The sequence below is a fragment of the Megalopta genalis genome, chromosome 14 (genome assembly GCF_051020955.1).
Source record: "Megalopta genalis isolate 19385.01 chromosome 14, iyMegGena1_principal, whole genome shotgun sequence".
In the NCBI taxonomy this organism is placed as follows: Eukaryota; Metazoa; Arthropoda; class Insecta; order Hymenoptera; family Halictidae; genus Megalopta; species Megalopta genalis.
Window position 1 is genome coordinate 4,760,446 of NC_135026.1, and position 15,212 is coordinate 4,775,657.

General features: G+C 42.5%; 1 protein-coding gene across 3 annotated transcripts in view; it reads right to left on the reverse strand.

Moving 5' to 3' along the window:
• Positions 1 to 759: 759 nt before the first annotated feature.
• Positions 760 to 15,212, reverse strand: part of LOC117225698 (uncharacterized) — a 94,613-nt gene continuing 80,160 nt past the window's right edge. For all 3 annotated transcript variants that reach the window (XM_033479412.2, XM_033479410.2, XM_033479413.2), the window contains exons 2-10: positions 14,141 to 14,501; positions 12,370 to 12,654; positions 11,796 to 12,069; positions 10,360 to 10,564; positions 9,524 to 9,708; positions 7,222 to 7,417; positions 6,797 to 7,009; positions 5,226 to 5,456; positions 760 to 4,519 (exon numbers count right to left, since the gene is read on the reverse strand). In XM_033479412.2, the coding sequence (XP_033335303.2) occupies positions 4,350 to 4,519; positions 5,226 to 5,456; positions 6,797 to 7,009; positions 7,222 to 7,417; positions 9,524 to 9,708; positions 10,360 to 10,564; positions 11,796 to 12,069; positions 12,370 to 12,654; positions 14,141 to 14,501 (2,120 nt within the window). In that variant the 3' untranslated portion in view covers positions 760 to 4,349. The remainder of the gene's footprint in view (positions 4,520 to 5,225; positions 5,457 to 6,796; positions 7,010 to 7,221; positions 7,418 to 9,523; positions 9,709 to 10,359; positions 10,565 to 11,795; positions 12,070 to 12,369; positions 12,655 to 14,140; positions 14,502 to 15,212) is intronic.

Here is a 15,212-nt window from a genome sequence, read left to right on the forward strand (position 1 = left end):
GCCGCTTCTCATGCTCTCGAAAATTGATCGGAGCAACCGCGTGCATCTCTTGAATATTTTCCTGCCTTTACTGCGAAGTTGCTTCTTATTTCATTCGGCGATAGCTCGATGATTTTGGCGAGCTTATTATTATATTTTATTATTATAATATTTTATATTTTATTATTTTGTTATTTTCTTATTTTCTTATTTTATCATTTTATTATTTTGTTATTTTGTTATTTTCTTATTTTCTTATTTTACTATTTTATCATTTTCTTATTTTCTTATTTTACTATTTTATCACTTTATTATTTTCTTATTTTACTATTTTATGATTTTATTATTTTCTTATTTTCTTATTTTACTATTTTATCATTTTATTATTTTCTTATTTTATTATGTTACTATTTTATCATTTTATTATTTTATCATTTTATCATTTTATCATTTTATCATTTTATCATTTTATCATTTTATCATTTTATCATTTTAGCATTTTAGCATTTTAGCATTTTAGCATTTTAGCATTTTAGCATTTTAGCATTTTATCATTTTATCATTTTATCATTTTATTATTTTAGTATTTTATCATTTTATCATTTTATCATTTTAGCATTTTAGCATTTTAGCATTTTAGCATTTTAGCATTTTAGCATTTTAGCATTTTATCATTTTATCATTTTATCATTTTATCATTTTATCATTTTATCATTTTATCATTTTACCATTTTATCATTCTATTAAAATGGTTCGGTAGGGACAATAAATGCGGCGAGCTTTTAAAAACAAATTTATTATTAAATGTACATCTTTATCTGATAACGGAGTATACGCGAGTATGCTCGCTTAAATACTACCTGTACAAAAACACGAAAACTCATCTCTATGTGCACCATAAACTTGCGACGCGCGCCTGCGCGGCGCGGCGCGCCGTTCCGTCGCATAAATAAAGTATACAAAAGAGGGTTTTTCGACGCTCGAGTTCCAGAAACGCAGAAGAATCGAGCGGCGATGCAACGGCCGCGGTTTCAGCATCCATAAAGGATCCTCTTCGAACCGTTCTTTTCGAATACGTTAATAAAAAGAAAATGAATAAGAAAAAGGTACGTCTATAGATCGTTATGAAAAAAACTGAGCAAATAAATTAATTAACAAAAGAACGTTTGCAATGTTCGATGTTATTCGCAACGATGATCAATGATTTATAGCGGAATAAAATTTAGATCGATCAGATTTAGATTTATGATTTACGGAGGATTCATTGTCGATCAATCATTTGAAGAATCATGATTATATTTATGGATGAGTCAGTCTATGTCAATGATTTAGTACAAAATTATTCTAAGTCAATGAATTAATAAAAAATGATTCTGCATTAATTAGACGATGTTTAAAGAATGATATTTAGAGACTTTCTGTTCAAATGATTGATATCTAGAGGTTGATATCTGATCTAGTGATTGCTATCTGCAGTCCAAGGATTGACATCCAAAAGTCCGAAGTGAAAATCTGACAACCAAGAGTTTGAAGTAAAAGACTCACATCCAAAAGTCTGAAGTAAAAGAGTGACATCCAAAGGTTTGAAGTAAAGACACTAGCATCCAAAAGTTTGAAGTAAAAAGATTGAACTACACAAGTCTGAATTAAAAAGTCAGACATCCAAAAGTCTGAATAAAAAAATCAGACATCCAAAACTCCGAAATAAAAGGTCTGACATCCAAAAGTCTGAAGTAAAAAGATTGACATCCAAAGTCTGAATTAAAAAGTCAGACATCCAAAAGTCTGAATGAAGAAGTCAGACATCCAAAAGTCTGAATGAAGAAGTCAGACATCCAAAAGTCTGAATGAAAAAAGTTAAAGAACCAAAAGTCGGAACTAAAAAGACTGACATCCAAAAGTCTGAATAAAGTACTGACATCCAAAAGTTTGAAGTAAAAAGATTGACATCCAAAAATCTGAGTAAAGGTCTGACATCCAAAAGTTTGAAGTAAAAAGATTGACATTCAAAACTTTGAAATATAAATTCTGCCATTCAAAAGTCGGAATAAAAGACTGACATCCAAAAGTCTGAATAAAAGACTGACATCCAAAAGTCTGAATTAAAAAGTCAGACATCCAAAAGTCTGAATGAAAAAAGTTAAACATCCAAAAGTCTGAATTAAAAAGTCAGACATCCAAAAGTCTGAATGAAAAAAGTTAAACATCCAAAAGTCTGAACTAGAATGACTAACATCCAAAAGTCTGAAGCAAAAACCCTGACATCCAAAATTCCGAAATAAAAAGACAGACATCCAAAACTCTGAACTACAAAAAAAACTGACATCCCAAAGTCGGAACTAAAAAGACGTCGCGCCTAAAAGATTTTTCGTCGACAGATCGAAGAGATTCGAGTGATCGGCGTCGAAAAGTCTGAAGTCGAAAATCATGGCCAATCACTTTAAGATCCCCGATGTCAAGATTAATCATTCTAAACGAATCGTTTACGGAACGATCAGAATGCTGGCTGCTTTCAAACGGCTGGCGTTGATTTCAGAAAAACTGCTTGACGCTAGAACGGCCGATGTTCCATCAAACACGACTCGTGCGAATGACAAGTACGAATGACCTATGTGCACTCACAGGCATCCTATGCTGCGCCTAGCGCGCGACGATGCACCGCCGCGATGCATTCAACAGTTAGTTGCGGTTGAGGGCCTCGATCTCGGAGCAAATAGAAGAAGCATTACGTATGAAAGTAATTGCGGAACGATCACGTGCGAAACGAAAACGATCCCCGACGTTGGCGCTCGTTTGCATTCACTGGTTTCGCAGCTGCTGTCGCGGCTATAATCGAGGGATCCATGGCGAGCGAATAAATAGTGAATCGGCTCGAGGATAATGGAAAATCATTCCGCCGAATGGAGAATTATGCTACGCGTTTCTTGTTTTTTTTTTCCTCTCATCCGATGCGCCGCGGCTGCGACACGTGTAAACACAATACCCGCCCCAACCTATTTTCGTCCGCCACGAGACGACATGAGCTAATCTCTACTTATATTTTTTTGCGTTTTCATCGGGTTTTCTGTCCTGTTCGAATCTGATTTCCCTACGTTCCACGTGGCAGGTGGACCCGGCCACGTGTTCACCCTTAATTGATCTACGCTGGAGAAAACAAAATAAAAAAAAATAAAAATAAAAGAAGGCCGAGACAAGGACGAGAACGTAAGCCACTTTAGGAACCTGGATGCGATCCGGCGACCCGTTGCAACTGCGATCGCCTGGATCGGGGTTTCCTCGAACAGCGACCGGCTCTCTCGCTCTACTTCTAAACCCCCGCGAAACATTTATAATTGTCTCGATTAAATGTAACGACTATTTCTACATTATTTACACAGTTACAAATGTTGGCTAACGTTCGCGCGCGACAGTCATGCTCGATGTTACTGTTCTTGATCGTCTCGATTGCCTGGTGTCGAAATACAGTGGTGCACGGTTAAATTTACATGGAAGACTTGTTATCGCGACGCCAGCGAATTGCTGAGATTTTTCTGATCGAAACGAGCCCAAACACGACCGGAATCGGACGTTTCTTAGCGATTTCAAGTATACTGGGCGAACGAAATGAATGTGTCACTCTGTTACCGAAAACTTCAACAAATTTGAAAATATATTTTCCGGTGGACAATCGTAGGTCGCGGGATAGATCTTGATCTCAGCTATTGTTTCGACAGAAATTAGAAGTGCGACAAATATACGAAGTGATCGAGTTGTTTCGCCCACACGGTACATAGCAACGAGCTCACCGTGGTCCGATTCCCATCGTGTTTGGACTCATTTTAATCGGGAGAATCTCAGCTATCCGCCGGTGTTGTAATTATTACTGTAAAATGTAGTTTACTGACAATAGAATGTTATTTGTCGCGTAAATTGTGCCCCGCATCGCTGTACCAAGTTCTTAACTTGGGATGGGAGCCACCTGGGACGTAATAAATATCGACTGTCGCCAACTTGGAGTGATTACCGTCTCGGGAACGATCGCTATTGCGGCACCATAAGCGGTATATCGGCTGTCTGATTGATCTCGCTTTCTCGTTCTACTATCCGTTGTCCTTACACCTCGTTTTCGGGGACCACAATTATTCATCTTTCTTTCGCGCACTATCATTCTCTCTTTCTCTCTCTCCCTTTCATTTATTCTCTCTCTCGTTCCCGTTCTCTTTCTCACTCTGTTCCACTAGCGAGCCGCGCTCCTCGTCGAACGCGACCCGGCGGGAGCGAAAATATTCACGGAATGATTCGCTACAGCATACTGACTAATTTACAGGAATACGCTAAGAATATCGTGTATGCTTTGGACCGCCTCAATGTCTGAGCTCCATCAGGATCGATCAGTGAAACGAGTCTAGCAGCGATGGCGGTGTGATCGGCGGTAGATGGTCGCCGCATCTCGGGAAGTTCGGCGGTATCGGCGGCAGGTCCGCGTGCGTCCCGACGTGCAGGATCAGGTTCATGCCGATCAGTATGTGGAAGAGGAAGTGGCAATGGAACAGCCAATATCCTGGAACGCAGACATATTTCTCAGTAACCGTTTCTTCGAACATATCAATCTCATATTAATTCCAGTGAACCGACGATCTTCGTAGAATATCGCTATTAAACTATTTAATTATTTATTTCAATTTAACCGAGTTCAATTCATCTTAATTATTTAATTTATTTTAAACGCTATATTAAACGTTATCAACGCGCAGATATTTCAAACGCGAGAAAATCTGAACTAACAATGCGATAAATTTTCGTTAATTTTAATAAAATGAATGTTAATAAACATTTGTACACAAGTACCGGATCTAGGTGCAAATGGCAAGGAAAGATTCCTCGAGTGATTCGAAGCAACTCTCTCCTTTGCGAAAATCCTGTTAACCGCTTCGTTCACGAGTTATTAACGAATTACCTTGGACCAATCAGCGCGTACCGATTTGGCGCGCGGCTGATCGCAGGTGTACGCCCCGTGCGAGCACGCCCCTCCCCAGCCGCCAGTAGCGTCAGCGGTAGGCGTGGCGCCAGCGCCGCGCCACCGACTCCGATCGACCGGCGCCGTTTTTCGCCGACAACTCGCGAACGAAGCCATTAACAATAATTCCGTTAAGGAGAAAATTCGCGATAAATCACCGACGGAATCGCCCCGTGCACGCGGAATGAGAAATCGTGTGCCGTACAAATTGCTCTCTAAACAGATTAGCCGACGCTACGGGTTCGCTTACCAGGATTGTCAGCGCGGAATCGGAAAATTACGTAGCCGTTGTTTGGAACGGCGATGGTGTCCTTGGCGGGCGGCAAATTGAACTGTCGATTGAGGAGGCCCCTCTTGTCGAGATCGAGCGCGTGCTTCAGATTAATCTTTTTCACGTTCTTGTCGGGCGAGCGGCCCATACCGATCACGTTGAACGCGTAACCGTGCAAGTGGAACGGATGCGACAGGTTCGGTTGCTGGACTGCAAAAACCATTAATCGTGATCAAACGCTTCCGACCCGAGCCGCGCCTCGTCGTGAATGCATTTCGATCGATAGAATTTCCATATCGTGACAGACGATGCGGAGGAACGATTTTTATATTTATTTTCGATATTTCAGAGATCGTGGCGTGTTTTTTCTAGAAAATATATTTTACGTAAGCAGAGAAAAGGGAGATATGGAAATGTGAAAATGTTACTTCCTCGTTAACGTGGTTCAATTTCTCCGGATACGAAGCAGCTATCTTTTCTTTTTTTTTTAAAGTGCATTGCGAAACGTTTATTATTCAGTTGTAGATTGAATGCATTTGCGAGGAAAACGAGGATGGAATTTCAATCACGGAAAAGATTTGAACGATTCAAGAATGTCGGTACACTATTTTCGAATTAGAAAGATTGTGCGAGAAGGAAATACACGTTTACGTAGTCACGGTCTAAATATCGTGTTTCTTAACTCGATAAATAATGCATAAATAAGGGAGTCTTGAATATAAAAAATGCGCAATTTGTAAATCTAAAGTGAGAATCCTAAGAAATGCTAAAATTACGACAGCAGATTTAATCCTAAAAATGTTAAGAATACGTCAAGTAATAAATAAACAAATGAGTCTTAAATAAAAAAGAAGAGCACAATTTACAAATCCAAAATAGAAATCCTAAAAAATGCTAAAGTTAAGTCAACAATTTTAATCATAAAAATGTTAAGGATACGTCAAATAATAAATAAGCAAATGAGTCTTAAACAAAAGAGAAGTGCACTATTCACAAATGCAAAACAAAAAATCCTAAAAAATGCTGAAGTTGTATCAACAGACTGAGTCCTAAGAGTAAATAAATAAATAAAAATAAATACAGTAAAATAAAATAAATAAAGAATGTGTCTTGAACAAAAAAAAGTGCACAGTTTACAAGTCCAAAGTAAAAATCCTAAAAAATGCTAAAGTTATGTCAGCAGTTTCAATCATAAGAATGTTAATGATGCGTCAAATAAATAAACAAATGAGTCTTAAATAAAAACCGAAGTGCACAATTCACAAATCCAAAGTAAATGTCCTAAAAAACGTTGTAGTTCTGTCAAAAGACTGAATTCTAAGAATATTAGTAATACGCATAAATAAATAAAACCAAATAAAATAAAATAAAAAAAATTAAATAAAAAAACTGCACGATTTACAAATCCAAAGTAAAACCGTTCTCCAGGAGCTATGAATAAAACATAAAAATCCTGTGGATCAGAAATGATAGTCGACAAATCGCGACGCGAGAACTAAAAAAAAAATAAGCGAAACCTAAAGATACATTTTGTAAAAAACCATACGCACCTTCGTCGACGAGCACCACCTCGACGACGGCGTTGTGCGGGATGTCGACCTGATGGGTGCACATGCAGTTGGCGCCGCAGTCGGCGGGTCTGTTGTCCCCGTTGCAGAACTGCTCGGGGGGTATGTCGTCGATCTGGGAGAGGGGAGGCGCCGGCGGAAACGTAAACGAGATTTCATCGACGAGAGAGATTACGTGGTCACCGGTCGGTGCGACTGCGAAACATAAAAGGGCGCGGTGCCGATGAGAATGAGACGAGCCGTTTCTTGGGATCGGATTCCGATATCGTCGGGGCCCGATGATAATGAACCGGCGCGCCGGTTGCGTCAGCCGCCGAGAAAAACCGAAGCCCGGCGGAGGCTTGGGCCTGCGATACGGTTTCGCGCGCCGCCAGAGAGCGGGATATTTTGAAATCACCGGTTCTTACCCAAGAATCGATTATAAGTCTGCGGCTGGAAGACTTCTTCTGGTCTGTAGAAGAGGAAACGGAATGGCAAGAATATTTTCACGTCGGGACGCTGCTGGAGAATTCCTTGGTCGACCTGGCGGGCATTCTTCAGCTGGTTCACACAGACCGCGTCCTCGCGTGCGCGGCTGCATATGGCGTCCAGCGGGTTCAGCACCTGACGGAGGAGATTTGTCGTGGTGACGTCACGCCGGCAGAAGGGCTCGCTTGGTGGGGGGACGCTGGAAAATGCTTTTCGAGTGCAGTGTTTTGGGTCTGTATGGTGGATGATTGAAGGAGACGAAGCGGGTTGTCCTGGGGATGCTGGAGGATGCATCGGTGCCTAGCAGGCACTGATAGAAGACAGGTTGTATAACAGGCCCTGCTAGAGAGCTTAGTGTCTAACAGGCCCAGCTAGAGGGCTTTTTGTTCAATAGAGTCAGCTAAAGAGGACTCATTCAGTATCTAAGAGATCCTGCTGGAGGACGCGTAAGGGTCTAGCAGGTTCTAGTAGAGGTTTCATTAGTTAATAGACCCTGCTAGAGAGCTTAGTGTCTAATAGATCCTGCTAGAGAGCTTAGTATCTAGCAGACCCTGATAGAGGGCCTAGTGTCTAATAGGCCCAGCTAGAGGGCTCTTTGTCCAATAGAGTCAGCTAAAGAGGACTCATTCAGTATCCAAGAGATCCTGCTGGAGGACGCATGAGGGTCTAGCAGACCCTAGAAGAGGGCTCGTTATTTAATAGACCCTGTTAGAGAGTTTAGAGTCTAACAGGCTCAGCTAGAGAACATAGTGTCTAATAGACCCTGCTAGAGAGCTTAGTGTCTAACAGATTCTGCTAGAGAACTAAGCGTCTAATAGACCGTGCTAGAAAGCTTAGTATCTAGCAGACCCTGCTAGAGAGTTTAGTGTCTAACGGGCCCAGCTAGAGAACATAGTGTCTAATAGACCCTGCTAGAGAGCTTAGAGTCTAACAGACTCTGCTAAAGAATTAAGCGTCTAATAGACCTTGCTAGAGAACTCAGTGTCTCGCTCACTGTCCAACAGACCCAGCTATAGATGACTCAATCAGTATCGAAGAGTCCCTGCTACAGGACACATGGGTGTCTATCAGGCACTAGTGGATGACTCATTATGTCACAGACACTGCAAAAGAACTAGAGCCTAATACAGGACTCATTGTCTACCAGACCCAACCAAAGAGGATTCAGTATCACATACAGATCCTCATAGAGGACTCTTGAGTACATAAGAGACATTAGTAGAGAAGTCGTCATCAGTAGTTAGCAGAGCGTGGTAGAGGACTCTCTATTCAATAGACTCTGCTGGGGGTCTAATTATGTAGCACACTATGCTAGAGGACTGATCATATAATAAACCACCCTGGTTAGAACGTGACAGTGTCTAGCAGACCCTAGTAGAGGGCTCATTAGTTGACACATCAGTTAGACTTTAATATACGATGCCAGAGGACTCACTAGCATCTTGTAGTCTCTGCTAGAGTTCTCATCATCGAGACTGTAACGAACATACTTGTCAATATCTCAGCAGACCCTAGTAGATCACTTATTATTAGCCCTGCCAAAGGACTAATCTGAAAGACCCTGGAAAGACCCTAGGACTAGACTAGAAAGACCTAGGTATTAGGGTCTAGCAGGCCCTAGTGAAGAACTTATCATGAGTAGATGCTAGATGCTGTCCACGCCAGAGGATTCAATATCTATGAACTCTCGTAGTCTAAGATGACTTATTGGTGTCCATCGGACGCTAATTCAGAGTCTCCAACAAGAACGCTTAAGGGCGGCATCTAGTGTGTCCCAAAATGTCTCGCAATCTGAAAACAGAACTTCCTGAGGCCATTTAAAGTAACTTATTCCTTTGCGAAATTTTTCTCCGAGGCTCCGTTTACGAGTTATCAACGAAAAACGTACAGCGCCACGCCCTGCTCGCCCACGCTCCGCCCTCGCTCTATAATTGGTCCGCGTTTTTCGCGAATAACTCGTAAACGAAGCCTCGTAGAACATTTTCGCTAAGGAAAAAGTTACTTCAAATGACCTCAGGAATCCCCCAGTTTCAAATCGCGAGACATTTATGGTACATCCTCTATATGCGACTCGTTGACGCATTAGGTAGCAGCAGAAGAAGTAGCAATCTAGTGGCGAGCGTTAGAGATTGCCGCCGCAAGTGCTTCAATGTCCAGACTCCTTCGGAATTTCGTAGCTGAAAAACGGCGGGAAAGTGGAAGTAGGCTCGGTGAAAATACGGTGCAGATATTGCTACGTACGACACCCTGCGGGAGACCGAAGTCGTACGTCGGCGCTGTAGTGGTCGGCTGGTAAGGTCCGCGCGCATAACGCAGAATGGCGAGCTGTTGCGCACGGGGAATACCGCACTCTCCCAGCGCGCGCACTTGGATCCAGTACGCGCCGACGGGCTGATCCGCGTTGATCACGAAGTCGTAACGTTCGCCTGAAAAATCATCGAACATGAAAGTCTTTGTTGGAACAAAGTGATACTGTAATGTCTCCCTAATTGACGCCCAGATTGTACACGGAAATGGAAAATTCGGGAAGAGCAGATACGATTATTCGACATAACGTTAAGTAAAATAAAATAGATGATATATAAATGAAATAAATAAAACAAAATAAATAATATAAATAATATATAAATAAAATAAAATAAAATACTATTAATAATATAGAAATAAAATAGAATAAAATAAAGTGATATAAAAATAATGTAGAAATAAAATAAAATAAAATAATATAAATAATATAGAAATAAAATAGAATAAAATAAAATGATATAAATAATATAGAAATAAAATAAAATAAAATAAATAATATACAAATAAAATAATGTAAATAATATATGAATAAATTGCAAGGCTCGAATAATCGTATCTCCTCTTCCCAGATTGTCCATTTTCGTGTACAATCTGAGCGTCAATTAGGGAGAACTTACAATAATTGCCGTTACTAACGTAACAGAACGTTGGCGAATCAATCGAGAGATCCGGAACGATTAGTCATACATTTCGAAAGAAACTGTCGCGTAACCTCGGGATCGTGGGGTGCGGTGAAGATGGCGGCGGTTAAAAGAAGACGAATGACTCACCGGAGAACGAGATAATGGTGTCCACGCCGACCGGTTGCACGGCCTCGCCGTCTGTCGCGATCAGGCTGAGCGAATGGCCTTCGACCGTGATCTGAGACGGGCAGACCGATCCGAACGAGTTGATCAGTCGGAAACGATAACGGCGGCCGGGCGTTATGGTGAAGACCTCCAGGGGTGTGTTCGTCATGAAACCGGTGTTGGGATCCTGCGGCATTGGAAATACGATCTTCGTGAATCTCTGTCCTTACTGATTTTCATGACCTCGAACTGCGTCCTTGGGATCTTCATTTTTAATAACCTTTTTTATGTACGATAAATTCTCCGTAATTGATGCTCAGATTGTATACAAAAATGGACAATCTCAACGTCAATTGAGGAGAATTTATTACACAGGGTGTCTCAAAATTTTGATGCTTAAGGGAAATGGGGGTTCCTGAGCTCATTTGAAGTAACTTTTTCCTTTGCGAAAATGTTCTACAAGGCTTCGTTTACGAGTTATTAACGAAGAACGCTGACCAATGAGAGGCGAACTCGGCTGGCGCGCGGCGACCGAGCCAACGAGCGGCCGAAGCCCAGTTCCGCTGATTGGCTCCGCCGCCTCGCGCCGCCCGAGCTCGTCTCTCATTGGTCAGTATTTTTCGTTAATAACTCGTCAACGAGGCTTCGGAGAGAATTTTTGCAAAGGAAAAAGTTACTTGAAATAACCTCAGGAACCTCTCATTTCCTGGAAGTATCATAATTTTGGGACACTCTGTATATCAGAGGCGCAATTTATATTTAACCTGGACCATGATGAGTAGGTCCAGGCCAGGGTTAGACGAAAGCCAATGAAGGCCTAATTCAAGATCATTGAAATCAGAGATGTGTTCTTTCCTCTGTGCACAGTAAGTACTCCCTAACTTACGCTCAGCTTGGAAACCAAAGTGGACAGTTCGGGAATAGCAGATACTATTATTCCGAGCCTCGTTTTTATAGTTATTTACAATCGATAGCTATAAAAACGAGCTGATAAGCTCAAATTATCGCATCTCCTCTTCCCAAATTGTCCATTTTTTTTTTAAACTGAGAGAAAATGAGGGAGAACTTAATAATAACAATGTCTCCCTAAGTGACGCTAAGTAAAAATTGCAACCGGCAATTATAAGAACCTAAATCGCTATTCTTCGAAGCTGGCGGCTCTTCTTCATAGTCGCCGATCGTCAACAACCATAAAAACGAGCCACGAGCCTCTAATAATCGTATCCCCCCCTCCCCAAAGCGTCCACTTCTATGCCCCATCTCAGCGTCAATCGGAGAGGCATTTCTATACCGCGGCTTTTTACGCAAATTATACTGCAGTTTCGGGAGTCAAGAACCAACGACACTGTAAAATGAAGCTGACGAATGAAGCTGAAGCCGAATGGAGCTGAATTACAGCAACAGGTTTCAGCACGTACCCTAAACTGTCCTTTCCCGTTGATGAGCACGCTCTCGGGTGCTTGGCCAGTGTTGACTGCGAGGCGACCGGGGAACCGTTCCGCAGCAGTTTCGTGGAACCAATCGCTGAGCAGCACGACGTGGGTGGTCAGGTCGTAGTCGTACAGCTGGCTGTTGGGGTCCTTGCTCGGCGGCTGTCGTATCACGATGCTCCCGTAGAGGCCGTCGATCTTCTGCAGGCCGGTGTGCGCGTGCCAGAAATGCGTGCCTTCGTTGTTGGCCATCCATTGGTACCTGGCATCCAATGATACTCGCGTTTGCGCACTTGTGTCTACCACAGTAATGGGGCCCACAGTGCCCTGCACACGCTCCTCTTAGTCCCTAAGGCGGCGCGCGTGTCGCCGCCATTTTATCGCGCATCGAAGGCGCAGGGGGCCCTATCTTGACGATGAATCGTCGACCGATCAGAGCAGAGACAATTTTTATATCGACCTACGCCAATGCATCGAGCTGCGGCGTGGGGGTGTGCAGGGGCAGTAGGGCCCATTTGCTGTATTACGTCAGTGACGACTTTATTAGGGCAGATTTGGTTACCTGAAGGTGCTGCCCTCTTGGATGGGGCACTGCGTGACGAAAGGCACGCCGTCGTAGTACTGGGACCCCCTCTGCCACACCCCGTGCCAATGGATGGTCACGTCCATACCTTCGATGTGGTTCTCCACGTCGATCACGACCTTGTCACCCTGGCATACTTGGATGCTAGGCCCCGGCACCATCCTGTTCGCTGTCAGGATACCACGCTCGACACCGTCAGCCAGCACGCACTGACAGTCGCTCCAGACCACGTTGGTCGCGTTAGGGGTGCAAATTTGGCACGCACTGTGGACCAAGGACGAACGGATAATGCATGTTTCAGGTTCAGTCGTCTTAGGGCGTCCGCGAGAACGATGGGTTTATGGAGTTAATCATAGGAGTTAATCTTAGAAAAGGCTATGTTTAGGTCGACAGGATTGATTTTGAAAGATGCATAGGTTATGTCAACTGACTTGATCTTAAAAAATGATGAGGTTATGACGACGGGCTCGATCCTAAAAGATGAGAAGGTTATGTCAGCGGACTGATTCTTTAAAATTGACGAGGTTATGTCAATAGAGTTAATTCTGAACAGTGCTTGGGTCAATTAACTGAGTCCCAAAAAGTGCTTAGGTTATGTCAACAGTCTCAGTCCTAAAAAGTGCTTAGGTTATGTCAACAGTCTCAGTCCTAAAAAGTGCTTAGGTTATGTCAACATACGGAATCCTAAAAAGTGCTTAGATTATGTCGAGAGACTAGATTCTAAACGATGATAAGGTTATGCTGACTGAATCCAAAAAAATAATAAGGTTATGTCAACAGTCTGGATCTTAAAAAATACTGAGATTATGTCAATATATTTGATCCTAAAAGATGATAAGATTATGTCAACACACTTATTCTTCAAAATTGCTGAGGTTATGATAGCAGAATTAAACCTAAACAGTACTTAGGTTATGCCAACAGATTTGATCTTAAAAAGTGCGAAAGCTACGTTTTCAGACATAATTCTAAAAAAACGCTAAGGTTATGTCAACAGATTAAATCCTGCAAGAGGCTAAGATTATGTCAACAGACTTGATCCTGAAAAATGTTGGGGTTATGTCAACTGACTTATTCTTCAAAATTGCTGGGGTTATGATAGCAGAATTAATCCTAAACAGTGTTTAGGTTATGCCAACAGATTTGATCTTAAAAAGTGCGAATGCTACGTTTTCAGACATAATTCTAGAAAACGTTAAGGTTATGTCAACAGATTAAATCCTGCAAGATGCTAAGATTATGTCAACAGACTTGATCCTGAAAAATGTTGAGGTTATGTCAACTGACTTATTCTTCAAAATTGCTGAGGTTACATCAACAATGTTAATCCTAAACAGTGCTTGGATTATGTCAAGATACTCGATCCTAAAAATTGCTCAGATTATGTCGACAGATTTAATCGTAAAAAAGGACAAGTTTATGTCAACAGACCTAGCTGTCAAAATTGTCAATATTATGTCAACAAAATTAATCCTAAAAAATGCCATGACTACATCTTCAGACTGTATTCTAAAAACAGCTTAGTTTATGACAATAGTCCTTAATTCTAAAAAATGCTAAGTCTACCTCTTCAAACCCAATCCTAAAAAATTCCAAGACTACATCTTCGTTTAAGTCGAAATTTCACCAGCAACCCCATGGTTGCATAGCTAAGTCCTCGCAATTTCGATGAAATACCCTAAGGAACTGTGATCAATAAACCCGAGACTAGCCACTATGTCAAGAGCGGATCAGAAAGGGGGACACTTACGCTCCGAGCACGGTATAATATTCGAGGGTGAAGTGATAGTAGCATATCCTGGGAGGCTCGTTTTCCCGGCAAGCTCTCGCGCATTCATCTGGCGAAGAAAGCGACGGATTCCGACGTAATTCGGCGGTGGCCCGTTCGCTGTAGTCGAGGGGTCTCGTTCTCGGCGGTCTGACGGTCACGCCTCTGCTACCGAGGTTGTCGATACCGCCGAAACCGCTTCGGAACACGTTGCCAGACGGATGAGTTTGCACCAGACCGTGGCTGGACGGGAAGAAGTTCGATGTGTCGTCGGTGAAGATGTTCCCTGTCTTCAGGGTGGGCGTCCAGAAGGACGACGCCGCCGTTTGATCGGTAGCCACATCTGTAACGAAGAAGACAATGATCTTCAGTATGGTGGAAATCATTCTATATTTCAGCACATTTTAGCCGCACACTTTTGTAATAAATGTATAAAATTCGAGGTGCAAGTTATTACTGTACATGATGTTTGAAGGTAAACACTTGAAGAAAATGATTCCTGAGGAGATTTGAAGCAACTTTTGTCTTTGCAGAAATGTTCTACGAGTCTCCGTTAACGAGTTATTCAAGAAAAACGCGGACTAATCGAAGATGCCCCGCCCGGCGGCCGGTGGTTCGTCGCGCGCGCCGTCTCGCCGCCCACTCGCCGCAGCACTGGCTCTCCGATTGGCTCTTCGTTTCTCGTTGACAATTCCTCAACGGAGCCTCGTAGAAGAATTTCGCAAAGGAAAAAGTTGTTCCAAATCGCCTCGAGAATCATCTCCGTTGATATTCTCGGGGCACTCTGTGGAACGGTGTTAATCGGAAGCACCAAGCCATTCACGTCGATCCGCCGTGTGTCCGAGATTACCGCGGCTCGATTGAAACGTTCAGGAATGTTATAATTCCCTTTGCCACTCGTTGAAATTGTTCGGTAGCGCGGAGTCATCGTAGAAATCACATCTCGGCCGGAGAATTGATTAAATCGTTCGCGGACAGGTGGAACAGGTGTTGCAAAGGAAATATCAATCGAGGAGAAAGATCGAGGCGAGCGAGGCTGCAGTCGCCGGCCGAT